The 15,503-nt window shown below is 38.1% G+C and overlaps 1 protein-coding gene across 2 annotated transcripts; it reads right to left on the reverse strand.

Moving 5' to 3' along the window:
• Positions 1–876: 876 nt before the first annotated feature.
• DMP1 (dentin matrix acidic phosphoprotein 1) lies at positions 877–14,843 on the reverse strand. Of its 2 annotated transcripts, XM_025386295.1 has the most exons (6): positions 14,761–14,843; positions 8,382–8,460; positions 7,853–7,896; positions 5,674–5,706; positions 5,448–5,495; positions 877–3,252 (listed from the first exon to the last, which is right to left on the reverse strand). In XM_025386295.1, the coding sequence occupies exons 2-6, from the start codon at positions 8,437–8,439 to the stop codon at positions 1,915–1,917; spliced, it is 1,521 nt and encodes a 506-aa protein (XP_025242080.1). In that variant the 5' UTR covers positions 8,440–8,460; positions 14,761–14,843; the 3' UTR covers positions 877–1,914. The 2 variants fall into 2 exon arrangements, with proteins under 2 accessions (XP_025242080.1, XP_025242081.1); XM_025386296.1 differs by lacking the exon at positions 5,448–5,495.
• Positions 14,844–15,503: the final 660 nt, after the last annotated feature.

The raw sequence follows: 15,503 nt of genomic DNA on the forward strand, positions 1-15,503 counted from the left end.
CAAGTAAACACACCTTTGACCTTGTGAGGGAACAGAGAAATTGAAGGATGGGAAGGGTGAGACTGAAAGTTAGAAAATCTTCTTGATTCTTTTTTTTTTTTTTTTCTTTTAGACAGGGTCTTGCTCTTCTTTACCAGGCTAGGGTACAATGGCACGATCTCGGCTCACTGCAACCTCCACCTCCCGGGTTCAAGCGATTCTTGTGCCTCAGCCTCCTGAGTAGCTGAGACTACAGAGGCGTGCCACCACACCTGGCTCATTTGGTATTTTTAGTAGAGACCATGTTGGCCAGGCTGGTCTCAAACTCCTGACCTCAAGTGATCTGCTCACCTCAGCCTCCCAAAGTGCTGGGATGACGGGCGTGAGCCACTGCGCCTGGCCAGGAAGTCTTCCTGATTCTTTTAATAATTTTGTGGGGAATTCTGAGGTACTCTAGTGGAAGTGTGGGTAAAAACACATTTGTAAAGTAGAAGTGCTGAGATGAAGTCATTTCTTTCAAAGAAATAAAAATATAAGGAATGTGGTTCTCTGTAGCTTCCAGAGCTTACACAAATGAGTCTGAGAGACCAGCAGGAACTAATGTTAAGCCTGAACATCATAAACTTTTAGTATGGCCTCAAACAAAAATTGAGAGTTTGCTTCATTTTTCTCCCTGTTCTGTAACAGGTATAGTTAGTGAAATATCATAAGCAACACATAGTACTTTTATCAAATGCTACCTGACTTACAAATAAAATTTTCAGCAAATAATTTAAGAAAATCTTGCATTTTAATAGGAGGAAGGTAATGAACAATTTGGGAATGCTTTAAACAAAGAGTTGCTTAACATAAATAAATCCTGATAATCAACACCACGATTACAAATAAGCACATTTTTTTTGGGTATTGTAATCTTTATTACAAAACAAGTATTTTATGTTGAGGTAATATTTCAAATGGTATTTAGCAAAAAATCAATTGAATCTTATATACAGAATTTTTCTCTGTAAAGGACTCAGAGAACAGTTTTTTTCTAGCATTGCACACAAACTGATTTTAGAAAAATAAAGCTAAAAAGTATCTATGTAAAGAGGAATTTCTTTCTCCCACTCTTCCCGACCCAATCCTTCTTATCATCACCAGTGATCAGTAAGGTGATGCTTATGGGAGTTCTACAAAAAAAAAAAAAAAAATGATGAATTGGTAAATTAATTATGAGAAAAATACTTTCTTATCCAAAACAACTCACTGTGCCATAATTTCAAAGTGCTTTTGCAAACTAAGTATTTAATCCTATAGAATTTACTATTATTTATCCCAAGAATAGAATTCCCCAGTCTCCAACGAGGAAACCGTGTGCAACCTTCCAACTCCAATGTCTTCTGCTGTGAAGCCCTCCCTCGTTCTCCAACACATTGGTCACCCTTCTCAGTGCTTCCAGATAGATATCATGTTCATAACTCTGTTTTGGCACTCACCATACTGGGTTGTAACAATTCTTGTTTCTCTTATACATATCCCTCTTTAACTCTGTAGCTTTGTGGATCCTTCTATAAGTTCCTAGGAGCAAGAAGCAAGTCTTAACCTGCTTTACATTTTCAACACCTAGCACAGTGCCTGGTACATCATGGACCCCCAGTTGCTTTATTTGTTAGGTTGATGAGTTAGGAACTATCTCAGCTGCAAAGTTATCATGCAGATCCTTTCTTGCTTCTAGCCTCTTTGGATGTGTTCTGGTGTTACTCCACAGTATTTAAACCTCTATGAAATGATGACACCCTAGAAACAAGTGTAATGTCCAGCAATTCCTTTCAGGAAAAAAATGGCATCTGGTTATTCTTTTGATCAACACATCAATAAATTATAGTTATCATGATACACTTTCAAGTCCCTAAGGCTCCTTTATGTGACAGCTGCTTCTTAGGACAGCTGATGCTAATAGCCATCTTGGCAGTCATTATCATCTTGGTCCCCAATGGGTTTGTTGTGATAGGCATCAACTGTTAATTTCCGGCTCTCTATCTCAATGTTTTTCAACTGGCCATCTTCCTCACTGCTTGATTCGCTCTCCGTGGAGTTGCTATCTTCTTTGGATCTGCTGCTGTCTTGAGAGTCACTGTCATCTTCCTCAGACTGGCTTTCCTCGCTCTGACTCTCTGCTGAGGTGCTATGAGACTGCAGGCCCTCCTGGCTGGAGCTGTTCTCATCCTCGGGGGACTCCGGGCTTTCCTCTGAGAAGCTGAGGCTCTCACTGGATTCGCTGTCTGCTTGCTCCTCTCTGGATTCACTTTTTGAGTGGGAGAGTGTGTGCGAGCTGTCCTCCTCGCTGGAGTCACTGTCTTCCTGGTCTTCTACATGACTAGTTGTGGGGTCCGGGTTGTCTCCTCTGGACTCACTCACCACCTCTTCCTGAGACTCACTGCTGTTCTCTTGAGATGGCAGGTTGCCCTCTTGGCTGGACTCACTGCTGGGGCTATCTACGTTTTGGCTGTCTTCCTGTGACATATTCTCCTTGCTGTCTTCTTGAGAGTCACCCTTGCTGTCTCTCCTGGGTTGGCCGAGGCCAGCATCTCTGGAGTTGCTGTTTTCTGTAGAGTCACTCTTGACTTCTTCCATTGTGTTGTTGTCATCAAATTCACCTCTATCATCTTCCTCTGAGATGCGAGACTTCCTAAAAATTTTCCTACTGGGATGCTCCAGCAATTGGCTGTCACCTGAATCTTGAGTGTTTGCTTGCTCACTGTTTTCTCCAGATTCTTTTGATTTCATGCCTGCACTGTTCATCCTGGAGTTTCCCCTTTCACTTCTGATGCTGTCTGGGTCATCACTCTGCATTCCCTCATCGTCAAACTCAGAGCCGTCTCCATGGCTGCTCTCCCCATCGCTGACACCTCCCACCCAGTGCTCTTCACTGTCACTCTCAGGCCTGCTGTCCACCTGGTCCTCATTGTCAAGTTCCCTGCTCTCACTGGTGATATCCTGGGCACTGTCTTGCCCTTGTGGGGCACCCTCTTCACTGGATTGTATGGTGTCATCAGAGTCCTCATCACTTCCCAGTCTGGAGTTTCCTCCTTCTTGTCTGTCTTTGGGCCCTGGACCACTGTCATCATCGCCAAAGGTATCATCTCCACTGTCATCTTCATCGTCATCTTTATCATCTCCTTCTTTTCCTGTGCTCCTGGAGAAGCCACCAGCTGGCCTATAAATGTATTGATCATCATCAGAGCCCAGGCCCTCCTCTGACTCAGTGCTGTCACTGGGGTCTTCATTTGCCTAGAATTTGGGGTTAACAGATATGGTCATTATTCCAGGAACTGATAGAGAAGGAGTTATCTAGAGCCTGTCTAGTCTTTCTGCTTCCTTCGTCCTACGTCCCCTCCTCTAATGGTCAGTTTTACTGACCTCTATGGTCAGTTTTACTACTCAATAACGTCTCCACCAGAGCTTAAACAGGAAGGAAGAGAAGTTGAAACTCAAGTGGTTCCATTTTATATAGGCACACTTCACTCAATGCTGCTAACATTTTCCCAAAAAGCTTTCTGGAAATCACATTTATGAAATTCAAATCATACTGTATATATAATTCCTTTAAAAAACAAAAACTCTTGGGCCGGGCACTGTGGCTCACACCCGTAATCCCAGCAATAGGAGGCCGAGGTGGGTGGATCACGAGGTCAAAAGGTCAAGACCATCCTGGCCAACATGGTGAAACCCCATCTCTACGAAAAATACAAAAATTAGCTGGCCGTGGTGCCACGCACCTGTAGTCCCAGCTACTCAGGAGGCTGAGGCAGGAGAATCACCTGAACCCGGGAGGCAGAGGTTACAGTGTGCTGAGATCGAACCACTGCACTCCAGCCTGGTGGCAGAGCTAGACTCCGTCTCAAACAAACAAACAAACAAACACAACAACAACAACAAAACCTCTTAGGTAATTGTTTGTGAATTAAAGAGTTGGTTTATAATGCTCATGCATGAAAGTGTTTGGTGTAAAACAGAGTTTTCAAAAATAGTGAGTGATCTTAAAATGACCCCAATTTTTTTTCATCTGGAGGGAAAAATGTACTAGGACAGGAGGATAAAATATTTAGGTAAAATGAAAATAAAATATTATAGTAAGGTATATACCTCACCCAAACCATGTTTCTACCTCATTGGTACAACCAGAAAGTTGCCTATAGATGATTCAGCTAGAAGACACCAACTAGTGTGACCACCAAGGCAGCTTAGTGCTGAGTGGGAAGTCAGAGAGGTGAGCCCTGTAAGCAAAACAATTGGATGCACTGTACCAGTAAGGAAGGACAGTGAGTCTTCACACATTATGCTCCCAAAATATCTGCTCTCTTTACCATACCCTACAATAGAGCATACCTGCTAGTTTTTTGTTTGTTTGTTTGTTTGTTTGTTTAACACGTCCCAACTGATCAGTGTCTGAGTCTGTAATTGGGAGTAGTTGTGTATATGCTGTTGACTTCTCTTCCTAGCACTGGAGTTTGATGCTGGTATGGTGGAACTGAGCATGGGTTTAACCTGCTATACCTCATTAACCCAACTCACAAGAAGGAATTGCAGGAATCACCATACTTCATTAACCCTTTCTCAAGCAGGGATTGCTACCGTAACTTGAGAGCTTAGAGACCCTTGAGGCAACAAATCACAAAGTCCCCAGCAAACAGCATTTCCCCAGTTCTATGCTTTTAAATTTCTAGAATGTTCCTTTGATAACCTCAAGTAAATAGGGATAAACAGGCTAATAATTCATCTTCCAGCTCTGGCTAAGTGTAGAATGCAACATGAAACAAAATTTTGGGGAGAAACCTGGCTCCTGGACTCTCTGGAGTCCCACAGGATTGAATTTGGTTAAAACAATAGCATAGCTAAGAAAGTAACAACACTTAGTCTTAGAAAAATGAAAAAGAATGCCAGCTTTAAGGGATATAAACTGAGTCTGCCTTTCTCACTCCCAGAGCCCGGTCCCACAGATGGGACTATTTTTAAAGAGAAAGTCATTAATGAAGTAATTGTTTTACTTAAAGTTTCCTCAGGGCTCTCCTGTTCTGTCTTCAAGCAGGACCCTTGACACAGAGAAGTTCTCAGGCACTTCTTCACCTGATCTGAACTGCTCCAATTGTAAAAGCAACAGTTTAAGTTGATGAGTAAGTTTGAAATGGTCAATGACCATTTGTGAGTGCGTATGTGTCTGTGTGTGTGTATTTTTTAACTAGGAGAGACATTTGGGGCTACAATGCCAGCAATCTAGCCTCAGTGATGAAAATAAGATGAATAGCATGTCTGCATGTGAATTCTCCTTACTCATTTTTCTCTTCTTATTTTATGGGACTCTTTAGCCAGCATAACTCATAGTTAGAAAATATTATATTTAGAACTGTTGCCAGGTAATTTAATCTAACATCATTTCCTTCCATTCCTAAGTAGCCTGAAAAGTTAAGAAAGGTCTGTTTAATTACGTGTTCCTCTGAGTTAACTTTACTTCCTTTCGATGACTCACTACTCTCCTGAAAGGAGAAAAATGTTTATTTTTCTTTTTAGTAATTCCTTAGGAAATAAAAAAACATGATACACATCAATTGCTTCCAGTCTGGATTTACTACTTTCAAAATTGTAAAAGGCAATGGAAAGAGTGTTAAAGTTGCTTCATGAGATGTTTATGACAAAAGTAAATGAGATAGTTACCAAGGGAGGTGTTGGTGCCTGAGTCAAATGACCCTGCAAAAAAGGAAAGGAAGGAAAACAAATTACTCCCTCACAGATGGATTTCATTATTGTAATTATTTACAATAATTTTAGGATTATTTTTAGTTTCTTGGTAGAGATCTTACATTTACATGAGTAATTAGTGAAATTTTATGATGAAATAGTTCAAAAAGGAAGGTAAAATGACTAATGGCTTGAAAAGATCTTGGGATATAAGAGACCTAGATGATGTTTCTATTTCTGATATTTCATTTACAGAAATAAATACGCTGTCTTTGAACCTGGCCGTTCATACAACCTAGAGGAAATGTAACACATGAAAAGCAGCATTGAAACTCAGAATCCAGATTTAAGTCTCAATTAACTCACTGGTCTTGGTTTTAGCCCTGAGAACCAATCATCTTGGTGTTAGCACGGAAAGTCATGTGTTGCAGGAAACCCCTAAGTTCCAGGTAAACCGAGATGGTTGGTTACTCTAGGTGAAGGTAGGCAATTCACTTCATGTGTCTGACCCCCAGTTTCTTGTTCATAAATTAAGGAAATTAACACCCACTGTGCTTACCCCACAAGGTAGTTATGAGGGCGAAACCAGCTAATGCCTATGGAAGTATCTCGAAAACTATTTATTCAACATGATATAAACTAAAGAAAAAATCCATTTGAGAACATCCATCATGTAAAATTTAATAGTAAAAAAAACTGAATTGAGAAAGCCATTAAACCTTTCTCAAGTCATGTAACAGCCCTGGTTTTAAAAACAAATGCGAAGTCAGAAATTTAACTAGTCATACTTCTGATTTATTTCACTATCTTTAGTCTCATAAGCACTATAAGAATGCCTTAGCAACTTCTGGTACCCCTCCCCACCACTTCTCCCCCCTGCCCTTTGAGGAGGGCAAAGTCCTGTGTGGAACACCCAAGGCGCGAAGTAGAGCAGGGAGGAGCTGCTATTGATATGTCTTCAACGTGCGTCGCAGCGGTGCTGGACTGGGGATATCTCCTTAGAGAAAGGAGCTATAATCACTCTGTCTTTGGCCTGCGACACTGCAGGCAGGCACAATGGCAGGCTGTGCTCCAGTCAATTATCATTTGGAATTAATGGGTGGAAGGGAGCAAGACATTGTTATTTTTCTCATGCCAAGGCTAGACTTGAGAACAGGGCATGTTTGTGTGTCTCTGGTTAAATGAGAGAGAGGATCTACAGTGTCTGCTTTTAAATTAACCAGCCTATGGATATCTCTGAAGAAAGTTCATAACAAATACTGTGAAGTCTATTCCAGACTCAGGCATGGACAAGACCCCACCTCAGGTCGCTGACATTATCTGGCCACCACCAAAAGCACTGGGCCCAAGCTTTATCATATGTAAAAGCCAGTAGGAAACAAGGTAGTGAACAAAATGCTCTGATTTCACATAAGATTTTAACCGTTGGTGCCAATCTTGAGAATTTTCTGACCTCTTAGATCAGGCTCCCTCCTGAGAGGGAGTAACACACTGGTTAAGAATGTGGATTCTGGAGCTAGAGTGAGTGACATAATCTCAAAGTCTGGCTCTAACACTAATTAACCACATAACCTAGACAGATTGAGTTACTCTCTGTGGTCAGTTTTCTCATCTGTAAAGTGAGAATAAAACATAATGCCTAATTCACAGAGGTGTGAAAATTAAGAAAGTTAATATACGTAAAACACTCAGAACTGTGCCTGGCAATGATTCTTGAGTTATTGAGAGTTAATAATTCTCAATACAATAACATGCCAGCAACATTAGCTCTCATTCCAGAGACTGTAGTGTCCTCTCATTCTTCTTGCTTTTCTCACCTCCCAGGACTTGACCTCTTGCCCACCAGATAACTCTTGTTAAAACAGATTTCAAGTCATAATATCTCCTGAAAACTCTTGGTTCATTGTCATGCATCCCCTGGTACTATTATACACATCCATTACAAGAAGAAAGCTAACAGAAAATATGCTTCCTTGCCAGAGTATATACTACTAACTTGGAATCGCAGCATTATTTTCATCTATGAACTCTATAGTTTAGCTTATTAACATGCTCATGAAGTCATTAGCAGTTTCAACATTTGCAATAAGTCAATTTGGTTATACTCATAATAAATTAAAATTAAAATATTTCAAAAAGTCATATTTCTACTCACCTTCCATTCTTCAGAACTCTCAGATTCATTATTTTGATACCTGGCTACCTAGAAAATTTAGTACACATGGTAAATCCAAAGAGAAATTTCTGAAGCAACAGTTATTAACACTTTTCATACATAGGAGTAGGGATAGTCAAATTTTAGGCTGCATCAGAATCACCTGGAGGCCTTGTTAAAACACTGATTTCTGTTTCCTATCCCTAAAGAGTCTGGTTTAGCAGCTCTGAGGTAGGGTCCATGAACTTGGATTTCTAACAAGGTCCTAGTTGATGCTGATGCTGCTGGTTCCGGGATGACACTTTAAGAACCACAGCTTATAGGGAAGAAAAATGTGAATGATATCTATATGAATGGCAACTGAACAGAATAAAAAACAACTTAAATGAGATTTCTTAAGAAAACAGCATTCTAAGAAACTACTATTTTTACTGGACTGGAACATATACAGCCATCTTGGTTCATAGCCAATGAAAATCACGGAGTTTTAAGTATGAAAGGGTTTTTTCACATATCCCTACCCTAATACTTACTGGGAGAGCGCAGGATAATCCCCAAAGGAACGTGAGCAGGATGCTGATCTTCATAGTTGGGTGTGATACGTCTACCTGGAACGAAGGACATAGATGTTTCTCTCCATGTTAAAGAAATAAAGTAGCTTCAACTTTTTAACAGTTTCTTCTTATTAACAATTCATCCAAATGTCCGTGAACTGATGAATGGATAAATAAAATTTACTATATCTATAAAACAGAATATTATTCATCCATAAAGAGGAATGAAGTACTGACACGTGCTACAGAATAGGGGAACCTTGAGAACACTATGCTAAGTGAAAGAAGCCAGATAAAAAGGCCGCACTGGAATGCTTCTATTTACATGAAATGTCCAGAACAGGCAAAGCTACAGAGACAAAAAGCAGATTAGTGGTTGCCCAGAGCTTGTGCAGATGGGAGGTTGAGGGGTGACAGCTAATGGGTACAGGATTTCTTTTGGAGGTGATGAAACTGTTCCATGTATCATAGTGAAGGTTGCACAACTCTGTGAATATACGGAAAACCACTGAGCTATACACTTCAAATTAGTGAAGTATGTGGTGTATAGATTATAACTCAACAAACTGGTTTTTAAAAACCTCACTCCTAAGAAATAAATTGAAAATGTTCCAATGAGGAGATCTACAAACACTAACACATAAAGTATGATAAATTGACGAAAAAGTAAAGAAAGAGGAATACAGAAATTTCTATCCATTCACTTTTACAATAATTACGCAGCTTGGTATGGCAGAGCACCCTAGCAAATGTATTCTCCCTAAAAACTACACTTATTGACACCAGTGATAGGTGGTGGGCATTTGTTTTCACACACACACAATGGCTTCTAAGTCACGTTTATGACTGCATAACAATGTCTACACAACATAGATTGTTTTCGCTTTTTTTTAATCTACAAGAGATGTGCTAGAGTAGGCTGCATATTACAACTTCAGAAAGTTCTTAATATCTACTGTGACACATTTAATCATACATTATACATGATTATGCTAAATTATTTTTGCTGGCGTTCACAGTACTGAAGGATTTGGGGAAGATTAGAGGTTTGGGATACACTTGTAAATCATGCAGAGAGAAACATGCCAAATCAAACTGCTTTTCTGAAGGGTAACTTCATTTCACACTTCAAGAACTGTTGCTTTGGAAAACACTTTGTTCTGTATTTTAAAATAGATGTACTAGATGCTAAAGTAAAAATTTATTGAAATGGTTTAAGGAACGCAATTTACCCTGCACTAGTAAGCCCTGGTAGCTGCCTTAGCATACTTGTCCGATGAACTTCCATATATTCCACAAATAATCCTGCAAGTTTATTTCACTTTTGTTGATTTGTTTCATTTCTTTAAATGTTAAATGTATACCATGAAAGGAAAATAAAATCTTGGGACCCCAAACTCACTAAGCCAAAGGGAAAAGTCAACCTAGGAACTGGGTCACTCAGATCTGCTTCCCATTTTGTTCTTAAAAAGATAGCTACAGGGATAAAAAGCTACATACCTCCCTCACAGTTTTCTCACAGGCAAATTCCTGTGGGCCCTGAGATCTCTACCCTAAAACAGTCTGGCTGAATTTCACCGTCACCATGTAAATTAACAGCTTACCTTCACAAGTTCAGGACAAAGGACAGAACTAAAAGTCATTCCTCTTCTTACCTGAGACATATGCATGTCTGACAGCTTCCTCTAGTCTATGTTTACTTTATCTTATGTAAAAATGCAGATTCACTGAGCATGAGACAAATGCATAATTAACTATTCCTCTACCCTTTCACATATAAAATCTAGGTTCAGTGAACACTAAACAAAGACCCAAAGGAATGCAACCACTTGCCTCTTTTATCTACCCATTCTTTTTATCCCCTTCCTCTTTCTTCTATTGTCTGCTCTTTCCCCTTTAAATACTGAAGTCCTCAGACTCTCTTTGTAAAGAAACATTGACCATAGATGTTTCTGGTGGTTTTGTGTTCCTTTTTCCCAAATGTATCCTCAATTTTGACAAGATAAGTCTCCAAAAAATAATTGAGACTCAACTCAGTCATTTTCTTTGATTTGCAATAGTTTACTAGTGTAGCAACTCAGAAAACAATACTCCACAATGAAGGCCTCAGAAGCAAAAACTTCTCTCTGACCTTCCCCTGCCCTCCTATCTCTGGTCCCTCATTCTCCCCTGAGACTAACCATAGAAACTAGAATCCCTCTTCCCAAAGGCAGGTTATAGAAACCAGAACCTCTTTTCCCCAAAGCCAGCAATAAAACCTAAAAATATTCCCCTAAGTCCCCCTGTCTTTCTGTGTAACAACTGGCCATAAAGAAATTCTCTGACCCACCTAGTTTAATTGTAGGTCATAAGACCCCCATTCCAGAGAAGGTACTGTCCCATATCAAGAAGGAAGAAATGCTGCACAGAGATGCCAAGAAGAATCTGGACAGGCCTGGCTGGGCCACCCGACTTGGTCTACTAGTATAAGGTTAAAACCTTTTTGTCCAATCATATTTCTACATGGCTGCCCACATTTTGTTGGACATAAGCATAAAGATGGACAGTTTCTCCTGTATCTTCAGGTCTTCGTTCTGAAGGCTCCTGTGTCACATAAAAATAAATTTGTGTTCCTTTTCTCCTATTAATCTATCTTTTGTCAGTTGATTTTCAGCGAACCTTCAGAGGGTGAGGGGTAAGTTTTCCCTTGGCCGCTAAACTAATGATAGGAGTTAAAAGCCAAAGATTCTCAACCCTAAATGTATATTACTATCACCTGGGAAGGGTTTTTAAAATGCCAATGCACAAATCCCATCCCAGGGCAATATATCCATTCACTTGGGTGGGCACAGGAATAGGTTTGTTTTTAAAGTTCCACAAGAGATTTTAACACTTATCTAAGAAATAAAAATTAGCCAGGCATGGTGGCACGTGCCTGTAGTTCCAGCTACTCAGGAGGCTGAGTGGGGAGAATTCTTTCAGCCAGGGAGGTTGAAGCTGCACTGAGCCATGATCCTGCCACTCCACTCCAGTTTGGGTGACAGAGGAAGACCCTGTTTCAAAAAAAAATTATATGTATATGTATATATACACATATATACACACATATATATGTATTGCATATGTATACATGTGTGTATGTATATGTGTATACACATATGTGTATGTATATGTATATATGTATATATGTGCATATACATATGTACCTGTGTATATATACACATATACATATATGTATGTATACCTGTATACGTATATATGTGCATATACATATGTAACTATGTATATATACACATATACATATATGTGTGTATACCTGTATACGTATATATGTGTGTATACACATATATGTATGTATACACATATACATACATACATATGTATATATACACATATACATACACACGTATATATATGCAATACATATATATGTGTACATATGTGTATATAAATGTATAACACTCAATAATGCCTGAATATGCTGAATATTATCTGAAACATTGGGTTCAAGAAGTCATTTAACCTTATTTTTAATGTATTCAAGAAAATAATAGAAATCCTAAGATAAGGAGCCTGAACAGGCTTCTCATTTCTACCTTCACACAACTCAAACAACCTCTCATGTATATTATAGGCATTATCTCTCCTTAGCATAGTTATTCTTAATTTGTGCTACTTTCTTTATTCTAATTCAGCATAGTGTATATCAGTCCTTATGTTTGATACTATCTTAATTTCTTTTAAAAATCCTTCAATTAGTATCAACAAAGAAAAACATGAAAATACTTAACTATACCAAAATCAAGCTTAATTTAATAGATGTTACTTCTCTTTAGATCCCACAATCAAAACTGTTTTTTAAATTTGTTAGGTTTATTTCTTCAGGAAAGCAAAATTTTCTCAAATATGATATTCTCAAAATAATCCTGTCAATGGTTTTAGCTTCACAGATCAAATGAAAATTAGATAGCTCACCATTTTAATTTTCAAAGTGAAATTTGAATAGGGTTATAATTTCATGATTCTCTGAAAACTAGCAAATGTTAGAGCCTTGACAGGAGGTCAATGACTATTGAATTCTCTTGTATTTTCTTTAGTTTCTCTCATCTAAATAATTAGAAAATTGGGGATGCCATTGTGCATTTATTCTAAACCAATGAATGTTGTGTTTTTTCCCAAAGAAGTGCATGCCCCTAGTGCTCAAGTTTCTTAGGGATGGAAGATTCTAAAGCGTAAGAAAGATGCCCTAACTTGCTCAGGATTCTAGAAATACTATTTAGCACCCTGACCTAAAGCAGTAATTTCCCAGATGCAAGTCTAGTAAACTAAAATAAAAGACACCCTAGAGTTCTGAAAGAGCTGATGTTGCCACCCAAAGAATATAGTCCAACCTTAAGCATTAAAGAAAGTCAGATCTTAAACCCCAAATTAGGTTTGCATTTGGTATTTTTGATAAAAATAATTGTAATTTTGTGAAGTGCTTTCCAAACAAGAGCTCCAAACTTTTTATAAACATTTTGGCTACTATTCAAAAAAGAGTAGAAGCAGATAGGCAGTAGCCCTATTCTGAATAGTAACTGTGAACCACAGCTACAAGTCTGCAATTAAAAGTCCAGAACTTTGAGTTCTTCTTCAAGGATTGGCTAATGTTATTTCTACGTTCCACGTGCTGTCATTCTACAGTGAGATGACGTAACAAAAGGAAATCAACAACCTGAGTTCCATCCCTTTGGAAGGCAGTGTATTAGAGAATTTCTGACTTTTTGAATTGTTTTCATAGAGTTGAAAAGAGCCAAATGTTTAGAATGTGGAGAGGGAAACTAAAGTCAAGACTTCAGATGTAGCCAAAACTTCTTTGGGCTCTTAAGTAAGGAAATTTGTTCTAGAATTTTCTCAAGGTTAAGATACATTTGTAAAATATATGTCTTCTTTTATGTAAACCAAAATGAAGGAAATAGGCCAGAGGAAGAAAATAAAGGTTTGAAAAGTCATAGGCTCTTTTTTCTTTTGGAAAACAATTCATCATATTAATTTGCTTTGTTTGTTATCTTCAAGAACACAACTGAATGATACATTCATTCATTAGCAGTCAATAAATATTTATGAACATCCAATGTGCTAGACACTTTTCTAGGTGCTGAGTATACAGAAATTTGTAACAATAATAAAATAAGCTGGTTTTACAAAAGTAAAATTACCCTGAATCCAACTAACTAGAACCTGCTAGAATTTGTTTTCTTATTACTCTTTGAAAATAGAGTCAAACTTGGCCAGGATATGAACTCTACCAGGAATCCAGAGAAACAAACAAACCAAAAAAAAATTCCAATTCTTCCTATTGTAAGTGTCTTAAGGTCAATTACAATGAATCCAATATTATATGCTTTTAACCACAGGAAAATAACTGTGAGGTGTCCCCAAAATTAAATATAGATTTGGAAGGCCTCTAAGCATCTGAGGCATGTTTTACATCACCATTTTCAGGCAGATAAGTGGACTAATACCCTTTAGAAAATAGTTTGTTCTCATTTTTAAACAAGGTTAAAATAGGTTAGTCAAGCCTCAGTTAAACGGAAAGTATGGTTAAGCACAAGTTACTGCTCTTAAGGAAGATAAGTTGCTGAAACACATGGACTCTTCTAAATGTCATACAGATGAAGTACAGTAAATCCAGTACATAAAAATACATATGGACAGGAACATATACACAAGTTCTCTACACTAAAAAATATTTTTAAATGCAATTATAACTAACATTTATTGAATTCTGACTGTATCCAAGGCATCATGCTAACGTGAATACCCAGTTAAACAATACAAAAAATGTAATGATCACACCCTCAGTTATTTCAGTAGTTTAATCATCTTTTAGTTACTTATGCAGTTCATAAAAAATATTACTAGATGCTCTCTAGATGAATAACATTACATTTTTTAATTTAAAAAAATTATTTTGAAAGTCCTTCCATCCAGTTTACATTTTTCTTCACAATCTTGTAGGCCATAAACATTCCCATATTCATGAAACCTAAATGTAAAAGTTTTGTATGTTTTGCTAATTAAAACTAAATTTCAAATGACCTTCCATCTGCCTCCTGCTCTATAAACTTTCCCTTTTAGAAGCATCTTGCGGAGATCTAATTAAAACATTACCAAGAAAAACACCTGGCTCTGTTGACCTAACATGTCATTTTAATATCATTATTTACTGTGGCATAAACAACAGGCACAAAAATATGAACTGTTTTTACCCAAAGCACAGCTCTCCCATCTCTCTCTTCATGGTATAATGCCTCAAACATGTATACATATTTAATATTTTCCAAACAACCAGCAAAAGTCATTTTAAAAAATTAAGTGAAATAAATGGCTTACCCTCCTTAGTTCACAAAGACTTTTTTCAAAAAGTCTCAAAAATCAGGTTGACGTTCTCACGGAGGAAATCTATGCCCAATGAAGCCACTCTTGTGTTGATATTCTGGACACTTCTCTGATGGTGCAGGAATTTAAACTCTGCTGCAGCTCTTCATAGCCAATCAACCTCAGCCTGGGGGTGACTGACATCACAAGGTATCACCGGGACCCCGGTACACCCACACTTCCTCCAGCTGGCAGAGGCAGATTTTCCCTAAAAAGCTCTTGTGGTTCCCAAATGACTAGACTAGTTTCCATTAAATTGAAGATCTTCCCAAAGCTTTATTTTGATTTCTAAATATATGTCATTCACATTCAGGCAGGCTTATGAACATTATAAACAATGACAATGTCTTCTACCCACCGACAGATCCCAGCAGACCCAAGGATGGGAAAGGCGGAGGCAGGGGTGGGTAGAAAGTTTCCTGTTAATGTACATTTGCAGGTTGTACATGGAGAAAGCTACTAAAATACTAGAGTTTCTTAAATTGTTGGTTTTGAGAATATGGGCTTTTATTTCTTCCTTTTTCCTCTTTTAACAACCTCTACTACTCACCTCCTTTTCCTCCCATCTCCCCACTCCCATATACATACAAAGATCCCAAACTCCTACTCATCTAATAAAGCATCCACTAAAGTACCCCCCTTAGTAACTATAGTGTTATTTAAAAAATTTAAATCTAACACTTAATCATTTCCCCTGT

The sequence above is a fragment of the Theropithecus gelada genome, chromosome 5, assembly GCF_003255815.1.
Source record: "Theropithecus gelada isolate Dixy chromosome 5, Tgel_1.0, whole genome shotgun sequence".
In the NCBI taxonomy this organism is placed as follows: domain Eukaryota; kingdom Metazoa; phylum Chordata; class Mammalia; order Primates; family Cercopithecidae; genus Theropithecus; species Theropithecus gelada.

What these genes read in the sequence shown, in the direction of transcription:
- DMP1 (XM_025386295.1), bottom strand. Translation starts at nt 8,439, where the DNA reads ATGAAGATCAGCATCCTGCTCACGTTCCTTTGGGGATTATCCTGCGCT. An exon ending in ATCCTGCGCTCTCCCAGTAA is followed by an intron (nt 7,897 to 8,381) that starts GTATTAGGGTAG and finishes TTTTCTAGGTAG; the next exon opens with CCAGGTATCAAAATAATGAA. An exon ending in AAGTTAACTCAGAGGAACAC is followed by an intron (nt 3,253 to 5,447) that starts GTAATTAAACAG and finishes CCCAAATTCTAG; the next exon opens with GCAAATGAAGACCCCAGTGA.